At 39.3% G+C, this 18,007-nt stretch overlaps 1 protein-coding gene across 2 annotated transcripts in view; it reads left to right on the top strand.

Moving 5' to 3' along the window:
* Positions 1–18,007, top strand: part of LOC145343831 (low-density lipoprotein receptor-related protein 5-like) — a 190,931-nt gene that overhangs the window by 81,302 nt on the left and 91,622 nt on the right. For both annotated transcript variants that reach the window (XM_080190227.1, XM_080190226.1), the window contains exons 5-7: positions 5,732–5,863; positions 16,091–16,487; positions 16,980–17,151. In XM_080190227.1, the coding sequence (XP_080046353.1) occupies positions 5,732–5,863; positions 16,091–16,487; positions 16,980–17,151 (701 nt within the window). The remainder of the gene's footprint in view (positions 1–5,731; positions 5,864–16,090; positions 16,488–16,979; positions 17,152–18,007) is intronic.

The raw sequence follows: 18,007 nt of genomic DNA, 5'->3' as shown, positions 1-18,007 counted from the left end.
AACGTTCAGCACTCATGTTCGCCTAATAACTTCAACATTGGTTGGTGCACAAATTGAATTGTGGTAAGACAAACGTAAATGTTAAGAGATTCCAATCTGTTTAGTTTCTTCCTGATTTGAAAAGGATTTTTATAGAAGTATATTTGCACAAATCATTGAAGCTGACTGGCCAGGTTGAGAAAGTGGTTAATAAAGTATATAAGATCCTGAGCTTTATAAATAGGGGCATCAGGCACTCAAGCAGACAAATTATTCTGCAACTGGGGCTGTTCTCCTTAGAGAAGAGGAGGTTGAGAGGACGATTTGATGGAAGGATTCAAAATCATGAGGGATCTGGACAAAGTAAGGGATGGTTCCCATTGATGGAAAGTTTGAGAACCAGATGACACTGATTTAAGGTGATTGGCAAAAGAGGCAACAGCAGCATGAGGAAGAGTGTTTTTATGGAGCGGGTAGTTAGTATCTGGAATGTGCTGTCAGAGATGATAGCAGAGGTTGAGGCTTTGTGAAGGAAATGGGATCAGTACCTGAAAAGGGAAAATTTGCAGAGCTACAGGGAAAACGTGGAGTTCCTCTTTTAGTGAGCTGTCATGAACAAAATGGTGCCAAAAACCATCTTCTGTGCTGTAACCATTCTACAAAATGTAAAATCACCAATTTTGCAGCAAAAGTAATTGTTCAATTTGGTTGCAGACTGAGCACCTGTCATTTAATTTTACTGATTTTGTTTTGGAACACATTGCTTGGGCCTTCGGTAGTCGTAACAGCTGAAATAGACTCAAAATTTCCATTTTTTGGGAGGAGAAAAGTGATGTTTATCCTGGCATTGTAGACCAAAATTTGAGATGGAAGTCTGATGGACCAAAATTATAAATAAGGCAGGTTAGGCAGCATCTATGGAGAGATGAACAGACAAACATTTCAGGTCAATGATCTTTCATCAGAACCAGGAAAAGTTATAATTGGCTTTGAGAAAATGAAAGGGGAAATGGTGGAAATAACAAAAAGGAAGAACTGTGATGGTGTGAAAGACAGGAAGGAATTAAACTAAGTAACAGTGCAGGGCCAAAGGAATGGTAATGGGACAAGTGAAGAAGCAAAAGATGTGCCTCGAGGAGATGTGAATGGCAGAATTTCTCTGCATACCTCATTCCCTTCAACTTGATGCATTCTTTTCTGAGATCTAATCCCTAATATTTTCATTAACCCTGCAGACAGGATTGGTCCCATTATCGTGTGATGAGCCAATCTTTCAGAGGCCAAATGACATTTTCATAGGAACATACAAATTAGAAGCAGGAGTAGGGCATCGAGCCTGCTCCGCTATTCAATACAATCATAACTGATTTAGTGGTCTCAACTTTCAATGAAATAACGGGGTGGGAGGAGGGTCATGTAATGCATGTGTGGGAGCGGCAGCATTCTCATGAGCTTTGGCGCTCCTCATTTTTCATTTTTGATCCTTGTTTTATCCTGATGCACAACCCACAATTATCTGATCCTGATGTGTATTATCTGTGCTATGTTGCTGGAAGATCCGAGCTAAACTTTGGTTACAGGGAGCTGGATTGAGTCAAGAAAATCCTTAATTAATTGAGATGGCTGGGGTGCGACTGATTTGCAGTGGCGGTTTTGCTGTTGAGTGGGCCAATGTAGACTTCATGATAATAGCTGCCATTGTGAGTAGAATTGTGGATGACAGTTTTGGCTCCCCAAAACTGGTGCTCACATTGCTGAACTGAGAGATATCCTAAAGAGCATGGATGAAGCAGAGAAGAGAATCCTGCAAGTCAAGAGGGCAGTTTCTGAGGTAGGGGCTCACCCTTCAGTCCTTGGAAATCCTGCTGCATGTTATGTCGAACATCCTGGTTGATTCATGGAAATGGGGCCAGTGAAGGAGTATCCGTGCGCCCAGTCTCCTGGGAGGGGAGAATTCACAGCCCAATTTGAGAACTGGCTGCCATGCTTTCACAATCTTGATTTGAGGCTGGGCATTTCACATTCAATGGGACCACACTGTATCCAATCTTCGAGGTCTCGGGTTGGTTGAAGACTCTGACTGCTGGTCTTACATTGTCTTGTCCTCGGTGTTCATCAAGAAGGGCTGGAGATGGCAGGATGCAACAGTCTTTGCCACCCGCTGGGTCTAGGTTTCTCTTTACCGGGACTTCAGGACAATGACATGGTAGAGCTGAAGAGGCTTTGCAGAAACTATGGATGGATCCTGGATGTTGCTTGATGATCCTGTCATGACTTTGGCCTTTTCAAACTCTGTGGATGGTTACATTATCCTGCAGTGCTTCATTAATCCTGAACTTTGTCCCCTTGTAATCATGCACTTGATTTTACGATGTTCGTGAGAATTCTCCAATGTCAAACGCCATCGCTGATGCTCAGTCAAATCTCCATTCTTAGCAGTGGGACAGGAGAATCCCAGCTGTGGACGAGGTTGGAGAATCCTGGCCATTGTCTTTTATTCTGACAAGCGTTTATGATATATAAGCACAAAAGTGTTTGTTGCCTGTTATCCTATTGCACTGCAAAAATCCGTATTCATTAATCCTGGACTGTACCTCCTGTAATTTTATCTTTGTGTTAATCCTGTACTGTGCTTTTTCGTATTGATGGGTCAACTTTGTAACAGCTCTGAGGTGAATTTTATCAATTGTCCTATTTAGTGTCATATTCTGCAGTTCATTGTTAATCCTCCTTAATCCTTGAATGTGTCCCCTGTAATTTCATCTCTTAGTTGATCTTGTTGCATGATTCATCACATTGATAGGGATATTTCCCTTTAAGGGAGCATGATGTTGAATTTGCGCTTGTTATTCTGTTATCCTGATATCGTGGTGAATCTAGTGGCATCCATTTATCCTTAATAGAATGCAACCCACAATGTACTTCTCATTTCTGAGGTGTGGTGTTGGTTGTGTGGTACTAGAGCTGTGCGATTTTTTTTTGTTGTCCGCCTTTTCGTCTTGTAATATTGACATTTATAGTGGTGCACTTTTTCACCTGATATACTTTATTACAGTTAAAATAAGTAGTGTCATCACAGGGAGGTGAGAAGTAGTGGATTCACCAACTTTAAGGGCATTCAAATGGTCATTGGATAGGCATATGGATAATATTGGAATAGTTTAGGTTAGAGGGTCAATAGATTGGTTCCACTGGTTGGCGCAACATCAAGAGCCGAAGGGCCTGTACTGCGCTGTAATGTTCTATGTTCTAAGTGGTCTAATAGGGTGGTAGTTGGTAGGAAGACTCCCAGAACTTGCATATTTTGTATTCCAGGGTGATAGAATCTCTGATTAACTCCTGTTACGGTATTCTGGGAAAAGATGCTGTAATGTATTGTTGGTGCCTCCACGATGGCTGGGGATTGGGGAAGCATCCTTTGGTGCATGCCCACATATGACAGGAAAATCCTTGGCAGTCTACCTGCCATCTTTCTTGTCCTAATATGCTGCCTTTTTTTTAATGGTTGAATAAGCAATGGCATTAGCTACTTGAAAGATTTGCCTTCCATGTGTTCTGTCGCTCAGTCACTGTTATCCTGTAAGCTTGGTTGTGGCCGTATCCTGACATTCCCCCATCCCTCGATATATCCTTTCATTACTTGTATAATGGGAGGCTCTGGATATAATAGTTAATCTGAATTTTTTTTTTCTCTCTGTCTCTTCCTACATGTACTTGTGTGAAAATGATCTTGCTGCACTGTACCAATCCTTGAGGGCTCATTGCATTATTTGTTTTAAAAAAGTCTTTGATAAAAATGCATTTTTAAAAAATTCTTAAAGAATAGAAATAACTAGGTAACTTGATAATAAATGACCTGTCAATGAAAACTAATTCTCAGGAACTATACATGTTCATGATTCATTAATGTACTGTTAACTAAGGAGGAAAACAAACATCATCTTTTATATTAGATGGATTATATGGGCATGTTTTTTTGTGGATTAATTTCAGTTCCCTTCAAAGTAAGCTTAGTTGTGATGTGGTGAAATTTTCATCTCCCTTGTTATGGTGTTGTATATATCGGGTAGACTCTCAATTTTATGAAGAAAGCGTTCATGCCAAAATGAATAAATCATTATCAGCACAATCCAAATCCACAATTGAGAAAGCCTATCCAAAAAAATTCCACTACTTTATTTGAACATATTTAATTTTGTAACTGGGCAATTAAATAAAATTGTTCTTTGTCATGCCACATGAAGTTAATCTCTTTCATCGCGCCAGCCTTGCAAATTTTCAGTTTTATGAGTCATTTCCAGCCTTCCTGTTCCAAGGATATTTGAATCTTAATTAGCAAAGTTAAGAATAACGTAGTGGAAAATCAAAGACTGCTGTTTGTATAGGAAAAGATGTAATTTACAGAAAAGAAGTATCTATAAATATACCTATTTTATTTGTGTTCTGGAAGATTAGTATCTGAGTGTAATATTTGTTTGTTACCTCCATCACTGAAGGTGTGTGAAGGTTATATTTTTGTCCTGTTGGTCTGTTAGCCTATTTGTTTGTGAACAGTATATCTCAGAAACCAGTGCATGGATATGAATGAAATTTGGTACACAGGGTATGTCCCATGGAAGAAGTGATTAGAATTTTGTCAAAGATGCAAGTCTAGTACCTGGAAGTTTTTAAAGGATTTGTTAAGATTGAGAAGATGATTTGACTTTTTTTTATGTTATGGATTATCTCAGCTGCTTTGCTCACAGCTGTCAAAATAGGAGCAGAGTTTTCAGAGCACATTGTTGGATATGCATTGACCCAAAGTTTGCTCAGTAGATTGAGACGAAAGCGCTTGATAAAAAGATTTCTTTTCTCATCTTTGTAGTTACAGTGCCTCAGTGAAGAACTGTGTAATTGTAATAAAATTGAGTTAAGACTGCATAGTGGAGGTTTGCGCTTTACTGAGATCCCATTTCATTTGCTCTTTTTTGTTATTGCATGATTATCAGATGGTTCCGTGTTTTTAATTTGATTATTTAATTTGTATATGAATTTATATGGGGTTTTTATGGAGGTTTTTGCTATCAATTACACAGTAGTCCAGCCTTTGAACTGTGAATGTGGTTCTTGAATTAAGAAAAAATCCATTGTTAAAAGACTATTGCTGATGATCTGAACAGGCAGAGTAGAGAAAAGGAGAGGGTCCAATCAAATTGGAACCGGTTCATCTAACCAGTAGCTAAACAAAAAGCGCAAAACATTCCAAATTTGTTACAGTGAACCTGCTCTAAATTCGATTGCGAAAAGATTAGCTCAACACTTCAGGTGAAAAGGAGTGAGCAGTTATCCATGATTTCCATTACTGATCTTTAACAAACTTGGAATGTGCATGTCTGTGGACAGGATGGGCTTTGGATAATGACCTGAGCAGTTTAATAATTTGTTTACAGTTATTCACAAAGTGCATACATAAAGAAAAGCCACTTGTTTATGATACAGGAAGGAGTCACTGAATACTGATCAAGAATTCAAAGCTTGGATATTTCCTTTTCTAAAACCCATTTTTCAGTGTTATCATAGATCTGTAAAGAGTCATCACCTTCAGTAAAGGAGGAGAAGTGAGAAATTGGTAGTAAATGGAAAATTAGTCACATTTTGGGTAGGGGATGTGTACTTGATTCATCTGAACCTGGTTGTTAAGATAGTATGTTAAATTTCATGCCATCACTGGAGAGGACATTCATTTTTTTCCCTTTTCACCCATCTTGTACAGTTCGCATCCCATGTGATGAAAGTAATGGAGGATGTTCTCATTTATGCCTGCTTTCCCCAAAAGAACCATTCTTCAGATGTGCCTGTCCAACTGGTGTCCAGCTAGAAAAAGATGAGAAGATTTGTAAAAAAGGTAAGAAATGCTATTGATAAGGTCAACTTTTTTTTGTAGATTAGGTGAAAAGTAATGAGCATATTTTCACTGGTTTGAATTATGCTTGGATGGACCACGTCTTGGGAAATTTAGCAGCCTTCGTCTAAGATTTGGTTTTATTGCTTTCAAACTGGAGGCCTGTGACTAGCGATGTGCTTCAGGGATCAGCGCTAGGTCCACTGTTACTTGTCAGTTATGTTAATGATTTGGATGAGAATATAGAGGGCATGGTTAATATGTTGCAGATGACACCAAGATTGGTGGCAATGAGGAAGGTTATCTCCAATTGCAGCAGGATCTTGATCAGTTGGGCCAGTGGGCTGACGAATAGCAGATGGAGTTTAATTTAGACAAATGCGAGGTGATGCATTTTGGTAGACTGAACCAGGGCAGGACTTATTCAGTTAATGGTAGGGCGCTGGGGAGAGTTACAGAACAGAGATCTAGGGGTACATGTTCATAGCTCCTTGAAAGTGGAGTCACAGACGGACAGAGTGGTGAAGAAGGCATTTGGCATGCTTGGTTTCATTGGTCAGAACATTGAATACAGGAGTTGGGACATCTTGTTGAAGTTGTACAAGACCACACTTGGAATACTGTGTGCAATTCTGGTCACCCTATTATAGAAAGGATGTTATTAAACTAGAAAGAGTGCAGAAAAGATTTACTAGGATGCTACTGGGACTTGATGGATTGAGTTATAAGGAGAGGCTGAATAGACTGGGACTTTTTTCTCTGGAGCGTAGGTGGCCAAAGGGTGACCTTATAGAGGTCTATAAAATAATGAGGGGCATAGAAAATAGATAGTCAGGGGCAGCACGGTAGCACAGTGGTTAGCACTGCTGCTTCACAGCTCCAGGGACCTGGGTTCGATTCCCAGCTTGGGTCACTGCCTGTGTGCCGTTTGCACATTCTTCTCATGTCCGTATGGGTTTCCTCCAGGTGCTCTGGTTTCCTCCCACAGTCCAAAGATGTGCGGGTTAGGTTGATTGGTCATGTTAAAATTGCCCCGTAGTGTAGTAGGATGCTTAGGTTAGAGGGATTAGAGGGTAAAATATGTAGGGATTTGGGGGTAGGGCCCGGGTGGGATTGTGGTCGGTGCAGACTCAATGGGCCGAAGGGCTTCTGTCTGCATTGTAGGGTTCCCTGATCTATGAATATCTTTTCTCAAAGGTAGGGGAGTCTAAAACTAGAGGGCGTAGGCTTAAGATAAGAGGGGAGAGATACAAAACTGTCCAGAGGGGCAATTTTTTTCACACAGAGGGTGGTGAGTGTCTGGAACAAACTGCCAGAGGTAGTAGTAGAGGCAGGAACAATTTTGTCTTTTAAAAAGCGTTTAGATAGTTACATGGGTACGATGGGTGTAGAGGGATATGGGCCAAATGCAGGCAATTGGGATTAGCTTAGAGGCTTAAGAAAAAATAAGGGCGGCGTGGACAAGTTGGGCCGAAGGATCTGTTTCCATGCTGTAAACCTCTATGACTCTTAAGACCTTTCTCACCAAAGTGTTACAGCATAGGACCTCATTTCTAAAAAGGGAAAAGTGACATTTTTCATTTATAGCTGCTAAGCACATTGTTTAAATAAAACTAGTCATTTCAACCAATTTTGTTTTAGTGAAGGTTCTAAAAACAATATATATCATGCATAAAATAATTTCTCTAATCTTGGTGTGGAGAAAATTTGCAGCTTTATGATTTTATAATACATTTGTTTTTTTCTGTGATCTCTTTTGTTAATGGCCCAGTCTTAGATAAGAGGACTTTGAGTCAGTTTGTTGACAAATGCAGAGAAAATTGACAGCTGTGTGATATAATTAGTATGTTTTCTGTGATCTATTTTAGTAATATTTATTTGCACAAAATGAAGAGGTGTTAATTTCTTAAACCTTCAGTTATTAGTTCTTTAAAGCTCTGATAATTTAAGAACATAAGAACATAAGAAATAGGAGCAGGAGTAGGCCAACTAGCCCTTCGAGCCTGCCCCGCCATTCAATAAGATCATGGCTGATCTGTCGTGGCTCAGTTCCACATTCCCACCCTCTCCCCATAACCCTTAATCCCCTCTCTTATCAAAAACCCATCAACCCGCGTCTTAAAAATATTTAGCGAGGTAGCCTCCACCGCTTCAATGGGCAGAGAATTCCAGAGATTCACCACCCTTTGAGTGAAGAAGTTCCTCCTCAACTCTGTTCTAAACCGCCCCCCCTTTATCTTGAGGCTGTGCCCCCTAGTCCTGCTATCCTTTCTGAGCGGGAAGAGTCTCTCCACCTCTATCCTATCCATCCCATTCATCATCTTATACGTCTCAATGAGATCTCCCCTCATTCTTCTAAACTCTAACGAGTACAAGCCTAATTTATTCAGCCTCTCCTCATAGCTCAACCCCCTCAACTCCGGCATCAGCCTAGTAAACCTCCTCTGCACTCCCTCCAAGGCCAAAATATCCTTGCGTAAGTACGGCGCCCAAAACTGCACACAGTACTCCAGCTGCGGCCTCACCAATGCCCTATACAGCCGCAGCAAGACCTCCCTACTTTTATATTCAATCCCCCTCGCTATGAAGGCCAGCATCCCATTAGCCTTCCTGACCACCTGCTGCACCTGCAAGCTGGGTTTTTGCGACTCATGCACAAGGTCCCTCTGCACCGTCGCCTGCTGCAGTTTTTCTCCACGTAAGTAATAATCCTTCCTACCATTATTCCTACCAAAGTTGACCACCTCGCACTTGTCAACATTAAATTCCATTTGCCATTTCCTGGCCCATTCGCCCAGCCTATCTAGATCCTTCTGTAGACTCTCCACACCCTCCGCACAATTTGCCTTTCCACCAATTTTGGTGTCATCAGCAAATTTCGACACCCTACACTCGGTTCCCTCCTCCAGATCATCTATATAAATGGTAAATAGCTGAGGCCCAGCACCGACCCCTGGGCACTCCACTAGTCACCAACCGCCAATCCGAATAGCACCCATTGACCCCCACTCTCTGCCTCCTATTTGACAACCAGTCCTCTATCCATGCTAACACCCTACCCCCAACTCCATGCCCCCTTACCTTCTGCAATAACCTCTTGTGAGGTACCTTGTCAAACGCCTTCTGAAAATTAAGAAAGACAACTTCCACCGGCTCTCCTCTATCCACCGCCCTAGACACATCCTCATAGAACTACAATTGTTTTATGTTTTTTAAATAATTAATGGGTAGTTTTGAAACTGTTTCAAGCATGCCGTTACTACAAAATGATTCTGTGCAGAGTTTATACTGGGTAAATAAGTGTGGAAGCACTGTGTGTTGCATGGAAGACACAAGAGGCTGTTGGGAGTAGACAGTGGATATGTGTTGGGGGGGATGGGAGATGGGAATGGGAGTGTTTCCTGTTGTGGAGGTTGGTGGGAAACAGCGCCATATCTCCCAACCTCAACTTCATTAATCATGGGGGTTTAGCACCGTATTCCATGATGGGATGGACATGATGGCACAAGTTCCTCCATCCTACCTTTGTGCCATATTAATAAGGTGCCTCACATCACTGACCCGCCATTGAAGAAAGGCGAAAAAGATCGATTGCCATAAACACAGGCTGGAAGTTGGATTTCCTCACGGCCCTGGATCTGTAAGATCTACCTGCAGATGCTCCCCCTACCCAGTGCTATGGTGTTCCAGGGTCCAAGGTCACTGGTGGCCTCCATCCTAAACTCCGAAGACAGCCCCAGGCATTGTTCAGGTATGTCCTGACTTCAGCATGCCATGTTATTTCAGACATAGTCCAGACTGATGAGTTTTTTGATTGGTGTCACAAAGAATCGGGAGTAAGTGGAAGATTCTATTTGGGCCTTCACCTGCATCCCATTAGCAGGAAGCAAATCAGTTTCACGCCAGTCTCCAGCATGTTTCCCAATCCTGCACGGCAGGCACTGGCAGAAGATCCTGCGGGAAAATCATAGTATGTAGAATCGATTTTTGGACTCCTGCAGAATTCTCTGCTGTCGAGCCCATCAATGAGACCATGGGAGAATTCTGCCCAAATTCTTAGAACTGAGACAGGCCTTTTAAACAGTTTGTTTTGGCAATTGACCACATCTGTGGTCACCTCCAGTCTGCTTCCAGGGTTGACAGGCTTGACTCCATTCTGCACTCTCAGCCCTGGATTGAAAATTCAGTCTTCATGGCACACTTTCCACCAAGGCAGGTCTGGCCAAGTCAGGAAATTCCTAACTTCAAGTATCCGCCTTGGTAATGAAAATCTGGCTCGATGATTCTGGCACCAAATAATCTAAATAATACGGGGAATTGCCACACAGTAGGCATAATTTGGGTCCATTGAATGATGTGATCAGATTGACATGCTAAAAATCTGCACATTATATAGTTATGGGAATATATAAAGTGGAGGTCAAACATCTTCCCACAACAAATATTGAAGAATCACCCAAAGCCATTCCTGTATTTCTGCAATTAGTTGTAAACCAGCTTTGGAAATCTGAAAATAGACTGCCAGTGTTCCAGGTAAGAGAAAAGGAAAAATACACCTCAAGAAAAGCTGAGAAATGTTGTCCTCGCCTTCCTTTCTGCATTAAAAATTTCGTGATAACAAAAGTTCTTGTGTCTTTATGGTGCCTTTAAGTTCAAAATGTTGCATGTTCTTTCTATTTGTGAGTTAAATATCTGAACAAAAGATCAACATTCTTTGAAAACAAGCATTCATTATAATGAATGGTGGTTGTTGAGACTCAAACTCATTGATGCATCCACAGTCTTGAAACACTTAGCCTGCCTAATGAAAAGTGCCAACATTGTGTATTCACTCTGTAACCTTAACAGCTTCCTGGCACATTAGTTGGAAGTTAAAACTGAGGCGCAGATTGTAAAATAAACAACCCCTTCTCAACGCACGCATCACATCAGGTCCAAACATAGCACATATGAATGCTGGAAATTAGTTCCATTCAGGCAGTAAGTATTACAATGTTGACGTTTCTTCCTGCATTTAAAAGACAGGGAGAATAGCTTTGGAGCCACGTTGTTCACGGCCTGTTTCATTACGCAGTTTGTGAGTGGAAAGGACAAGAGTTCCCAGCGGCGTTGACTGAGAATTTGGATGAAACAATGACACATTGTACTAATCTGATTAGCAGATAGACAAATGGGGCAGGAATAGCAAGGAGTTCTGGCAGGGCTTGGGGGAACTGAGACTGCGCTTTACATTTGTTTGCATTAGCTTGATAAATTGGCACATTTGTTACTATATTATAAACGGTCCTGTCACCTGTCAAATGTGAAGTGGTGCAGAGGAGGATGAAAAAGAATCTTTGTCAACTTGTGCGGTGTCCTTCCATTTTTCTTGTCACTCCTGAATGAAATTTTGCAAATGTAATTTAACCGGCATTTCAGCACTTAAGCATGACTATTAATAATGCAGCTTCAATCAATTACCATTTAAATGATGTTTACAAGCTGCATTTCAAAACTAATTAAAATAAAGTTGGCAGCTTGCGTTGATTTACACTGTACGCTCCAATCTATCATGTAAAATTCACTTCTAAAAGTAATCATATAAAATAGCAAAACGATTAACAGTGTCACTTTCAAAATATTCTGAATGGGTTTCTTGTTTCCTTGAATATAATCTTTCACAGCATTTAAAATATTTTCTGCTGTATAAGAGACTGTTTCTTTTCCTTTGTCAATTTTAAATGTGGATAAATTTGTGTAGTGAGTCCTATAATTTGAATCTGTAAAATTCTGTACAATTCCAAAAAAAGTAAAGGGTTGTTGTTTGAGAACGCTCAATGTTCTAGCCCATTTAAAGATTTAAGTGCCTGTGAAGCACCTTGGTTATTTTTCTATAAACAGTATAATAAATGCAAGTTGCTGTTTGCCTGCATAAGTGGTACAGTCTTGCAACTGAATTCAGTTTGAAATTGATGCATGATGCAGGACTGAGATCTGAACTTTTAGATTTTGCCATTTCATGGAAACGCATTGATAATATCATTCACCTTGCTACTGGTCTATTGGAGAATGAAATATGTTTTTTAAAAGCTGTCAGTTGGTTCAGGAGGGCTCACAGACAGGTTTTGAGTTTTTCTTTCAGTCTATATTCTTGTGAATATTTGATTACCTTTCCAAAGTATAAAGCTGAACTCCTAAGTATCATGCATGAAATTATCATTTGTATTGGTGCTTCATGGACTCATTTGAACTATGCACTTTGGAAGGTTGAGTTTCTGCTCCAGTACAAAGATTTTATGTTCAATTTGTGTAACTTTTTTTAGTCAGTAGCTGTAAATTTGGCCTCCTGTAGATCTTCAGCTCACAATACTCCCTTTCTTTAGGTGGACAGCAAAACAGTCTATGATATTCTTCAATATCACCCATTACTGTAATTTCAAGATTGAATCAAAGGATTTTCATTTTTGGAAAAAAAAGTTGTTAATTCTCCATCCTTGCATAAGCCACTGCTCCCCACTCCCCAGTTCCCCTTTTCAGTGTTTACTGCCAGCTGTGTTGAAAATACTTCTCCATGTGGGTGACAGTTGAACAGAGTATAAATACAGACATCTGGACAGGAATACATGCTCCCCTGATAATTTCTTAGCTGAAGTTTATTTGGATAAGTTGACTGCATGATAGGAGTAATTGCCTCATTATAAATCAATAATTGCACTGCTAATTAATTCCACTTTAAGGGGCAGTTTGATGACAGCACATTGAAACTCCAATTCACTGACACTGTCAATTTTACACCTATGATTTCCCCGCATGTCAAACTCCCGATATTTCCGTTTTATACTGCACCGTCACTTGCTGGACAGAGGCTAAGCCCTTGCCGAAAAGGGAAGGGGGAATTTAGCGACCTAATTTCACAGGCTGTTCTTGTGCATTTTCTTGTACCCACCTATGGAGAGCCTTTGTCAGGGCCTTGGGAACAATTTGTCAAGCCGTCCTATTACCTAGAGCAAATGAATATCAATGGAAGATTGTGGCTTGAGTTCATGCTGTGTGTCATTACTGAAGTGCATGTTCACACAAAGTATTCCATGAAAAGCATAAGCCCTTCTAATATGAATAGATAACACCTTTCTTAAAATACCATTGAAGAGCTTTCATACAAATGCATCAACATGTTATTACTGTCGCTAAATAAGTAACGAAATTATGTTTTTTGAATGGAATTGAAAGTATGTCTGAGTAACAATCAAGAACTTAGTGTTGAGGAGAAAAGTTTTGAGTTCTGTTTTGCTTTTTTGAATTCACAGTGAGAATGGCAGAATGTTCTTTTTTTAAAAAAGGCTACACTTGATGTATCATGAATTAAAAGGATTTTGAATTCTTAGCAATGTCTGTCGTCAAATGGTCTGGTACCTTTTGAACCTATGTGACCTTGATTTAAATATTTAGAGGGCAGAGCAGAGCTTTGTTCTTCCCCTCCATTTAAATTTCAGTCAGTTCTGTGCAATTTTGTGTCAGTGCTGGCACCAATACCTCTCCTAAGCAGGACAATTAGATTTCCAGTCAGTCAGGAGCCAAGCAATATAAACACAATCTTGACAGGCTAGAAGGCAAGCTTTCAGTTACTAGTCTTGAATTATAAGTTGCTGTATAAATAACTCCAGCAACTGTAGATTAAGGCTGGTAGCCTTTTACTTCTGCTTGTCCGATTAAAACGAAATATTTGTGCAGGGCCTGCAATTTTCTGATTACGCACAGCCAGTTCATTTTCATTTAAACTGGCAGTAATAGCATCAGATGAGATTACATAAAATTCATCTCTCTTTCCTTGACTGTACTTTAAACAAAATAAATGTTTTCATGTCAAATTCCATATATGGAAATATGTACAAAGATAGACTGCACAAAGGCTGTGACATAATTTCCCAGTTCTGATTGTAAACATGAGCTTCTATTTCCTGGTTTGATCAATTCGGAACTCCGAGATTGGGTTGCAGCTTTATTTTAAACCATGTATCGCTGCCTTGCTTGGAATGTGCAATTTCTTAACACTGTTCTAAAGTGATTAATACTTTTTCTGGTTGTTGTTTAAGCAAACTATCCTTATGTGTATAATCATGTGCATTTTTTTAAATATATGCCATTGCATTGAATATTTTTAGCCAGCAAAGTAATTCAATTGGGAAAATCCAAGGTAAATTGGCAAACATGTACCTTTTTCACTAGAACTTTCTCAAAACAAATTGGTCGTTTACCTTATTGCTGTTTGTGAGATTTTTGAGCACAGACTGGCTATTCTATTTTCCTATACTGCCACAGTGGCTTTTATAATTCATTTGTGGGACATGGGTTTCACTGGATGGCTAGCATTGATTACCTATCCCTAGTTGCCCTTGAACTGAATGGCTTGCTATGTCATTTCAGAGGTCAGGTGAGAGTCAACACTGTGACTCTGGAGTCACATGTAGGCCAGCCTGGGTAAGGATGGCAGATTTCCTTCCCTAAAGGATGCTAATGAACCAGGTGGGTTTTTCCTGACAATTGGTGATGGTTTCATGGTCATCAGTAGATTCTCAATTCCAAATAGTTTTATTGAATTTAAATTCCACCATCTGCCATGACAGGATTCAAACCTGGGCCCCCAGAACATTAGTTGAATTTCTGGCTTAATAGTCCAGCAATAATACCAGTAAGCCATGGCCTCCCCTACAATTTAATTAAGTGTTTTGTTCGGTGTAAAACACTTTGAGACAGCTCAAGATCTTGAAACATGCTCGATAAATTCATTCTTGCCCAGAAAGTATACTCGCTTGTACAGGCATTAAGAAATGACTGCTTTAAAACCATTTAATGGTAATAAATATGGGTGAATTATCACTGTTTCACAGCAGGGTAAGTGTCCTACATTGCAATGATGTTTTGTGTACGTTCTTTTATTTTGCAATTTTTCAAAATCATTTTAATGCCTCTCGCTAGCCAGTAGAACACTCAACTGGATCATTATTGTATTAAAAATCACTTTAATCCTTTTCTAATGAGATAAATAATTGTCACAATAGAAGACCAGTAGGTGTAAGCATGTTCATGCTGATGAAATACTCTGGCATAAAGCAGTATAGTTTTAAAATTTGAGTGACTTGCACATGATAACATTTGACCAGACGTTATTGTGGAATGATGCACTGAAATAAAACTTTGTTATCAATTGAGCTTCATTTCTGAAAGGAGGTTCAGAAAAAAGCAGATAACTAATATTAAGATAATAAAATTGTAATCTGTTGAATAAACTTTGGTATAATGAATCAAAAACTTTAACCTTGAATATTTTAATAAGGAAATCTCACCTGCTAACATCTTTAAAAATTAAATAATTAAAAATAATAAGGATTTTGGTTCTGTTTATCTGCCTGCAAATATTTATCTCAAACAGTAAATGTTGGCTAACTTATCAGGACAAACGGGCTAAAGCTAATGAGAAAGACAAAACTACGGGAAATGTTCTGTCAATTTCTGTGAGTTGATGAGTTTTCATCAGAACATGCAAATGTTAGTGATGTAACCAGTTTTAACTAACTACTGAGGCAGGGGTAAGGTGTCAGCTAGGGGGAAGATCAAAAGAGAAGAGCTGTGAAGGAAGCAGTAACGAAATGACTAATGTGATGATACTGTAAAGCAAAAAGTAGTAATGGAGCAAGTAGAGAAACCAAAGATCCATCAGTAGGAGGTGCAAATAGGAATAGAAGAAGCATCAGCTGCAGCTGCTGTCTGAAACTTTGGGGCCAGAGGTTATGACCTGAAATTGTTGAACTCAAGTGTTGAGTCCGGAAGGCTACAAAATGCTTTTTCGAACAAAGTTGATGGTGTGTGATTCTGTGTATTTGTCATTTCAGCTTTTTATACTAATTCAGGTCTCACAGGTCCTTTTAATCAAGTTAATTAAGTATCATTTAAACATTCAACCAAAGAGTACAAAATAAAAATTGGTCATTTTTAAATTATGTTTTTTAAAGAGTTATATAGAATCTCTCTTATTAAAATGTTATTAAGATGCTTTCCCCTCTTTATATTTGGGATGAATGTGTCCCGAGTTATTTTTCTGTTTTGTTTGGCTTGATGAACATAACGTAGTTAGGCTTGCTTGATGTTGACTGTACAAATCATGATAATACATTGTTGAATATATTTTGCCTATTAAATGTTTATGTTCAGAAGCAGTCCTGGAACTAATTTTTTTTTTCTGCCCTATAATAGGTGCTGAAGAGGTCTTGCTGCTTGCGAGAAGAACAGACTTACGACGTATCTCCTTAGACATGCCAGATTTCACTGATGTTATTCTTCAGCTTGACGATATTCGACATGCAATAGCAATAGACTATGATCCAGTGGATGGATATATTTACTGGACTGATGATGAAGTTAGAGCTATTCGTCGTGCATTTCTGGATGGCTCAGGGGCCCAGACGCTGGTGACCACAGAAGTTAACCACCCAGATGGAATAGCTGTCGATTGGATTGCACGAAATCTTTATTGGACTGATACTGGAACTGACCGCATTGAAGTAACTCGCCTTAATGGGACATCTAGAAAAATACTGATAGCAGAAGGTCTTGATGAACCTCGAGCAATTGTACTTAATCCAGTGACTGGGTATGTATGCAAGGATTTTTGGTGTAAATATTAAATCAGAATTGAAAAAAATAGTGATTTTTGCATGCAATGTGTTTTAAAGTATATAGGCAGTAATTCTTTTTAATTCATTCATGGGATTGTGGTTCATTGCCCACCCCTGAGGGCACTTAAGAGTCAACCACATTGCTGAGGATCTGGAGTCACATGTAGGCCAGACTGGGTAAGGATGGCAGATTTCCTTCCCTAAAGTGAACCAGATGGGTTTTTACAACAATCAACAATGGTTTCATGGTCATTATTAGAATTTAAATTCCAGATTTTTATTGAATTCAAATTTCACCATCTGTCATTCGAACCTGGGTTTGTTTGCTGTTTTTAAGTTCCAACTATTGAGAAATTGATCTATTGACAAAAAAGTCGTCATCAAAATTTCTGGAACGTAATGTAAAGAAAGCTGTGATTTGTTTTGTTCCAGCAGTGCGAGAATTAATTTTATCAATATCTTTACAGCTATATGTACTGGACAGATTGGGGTGAAAACCCGAAGATAGAACGTGCAAACCTAGATGGCTCTGAACGGATGATTTTGGTAAACACCTCTCTGGGTTGGCCCAATGGCTTGGCTTTGGACTATGTTGAAAACAAACTTTACTGGGGTGATGCCAAAACCGACAAAATTGAAGTAAGTTTTGAAAAGAAACTTGAGCGGTTAGTGCAAATTGGCACAGGGAGACTAGAGTACATTTGGAGCCTTGAGTGAAATAGTGGTATACTATATTGTGTTCAATGTCATGAAATACTTTTCATCCATCCAGCAGACAGAGAAGACCCCCTGGATGGAAATCAATTTTCAAAATAAGGTGGGGTAGAAAATCCACAGATAAAAAGTTACCAATGCAGGAAATGACATTCACATGTTACATTAATAACATAAGAGAGGCTAAATGTAATTTAAACCACTAAATTAATTATTATTTAAAACATTTAGTTGAGGGCAATTAGCTGTCCTTGTATTCTGTTTTTGTGGATTATGCTACCTCGACAATTCAAAATTGAAATAGCGAAGTGATTGTATTATTTCAGTTATATTTCAGTTTGTGGCAGAATGCCAATTTCAATGTTGTTACTTTCATATAACTTCCTCATTCAAAGTTTCTTGATTCCAGTTATTGAGTACGTCAACTCATATAAGTATTAACAGTTCACTAGATTGTAAAACCTACCAATATAACACTGCAGGAATGAAAAAGAATCATTCAGCTAATTTACCTTACTCATCCACACCTGTTTCAGATTCTAATCTTGCATTCTTGATTCTTATCATTGTGTTCTTTACTGAATTAAGTGATTGATCTAACTCCTTCATGAATATTTCGATTGCATGTGCAGATTTTTAATTCATTTGTGGGATTTGATCATTGCTGGCAAGGGTAGCATTTATTGCTTAACCTTAAATGCCATTAAGAAGGTGGTGTTGAATTGTCTTCTTGAACTACCTACAGTCCATATGGTGCAGGAGCACCTACAGTGCTGTTAGG

This window comes from Carcharhinus amblyrhynchos, chromosome 6, assembly GCF_965287045.1.
Source record: "Carcharhinus amblyrhynchos chromosome 6, sCarAmb.v2.hapA, whole genome shotgun sequence".
Taxonomy (NCBI): Eukaryota; Metazoa; Chordata; class Chondrichthyes; order Carcharhiniformes; family Carcharhinidae; genus Carcharhinus; species Carcharhinus amblyrhynchos.
The sequence above is the reverse complement of the archived record's forward strand: the minus strand, read 5'-3'. Positions and strand labels throughout refer to the sequence as shown.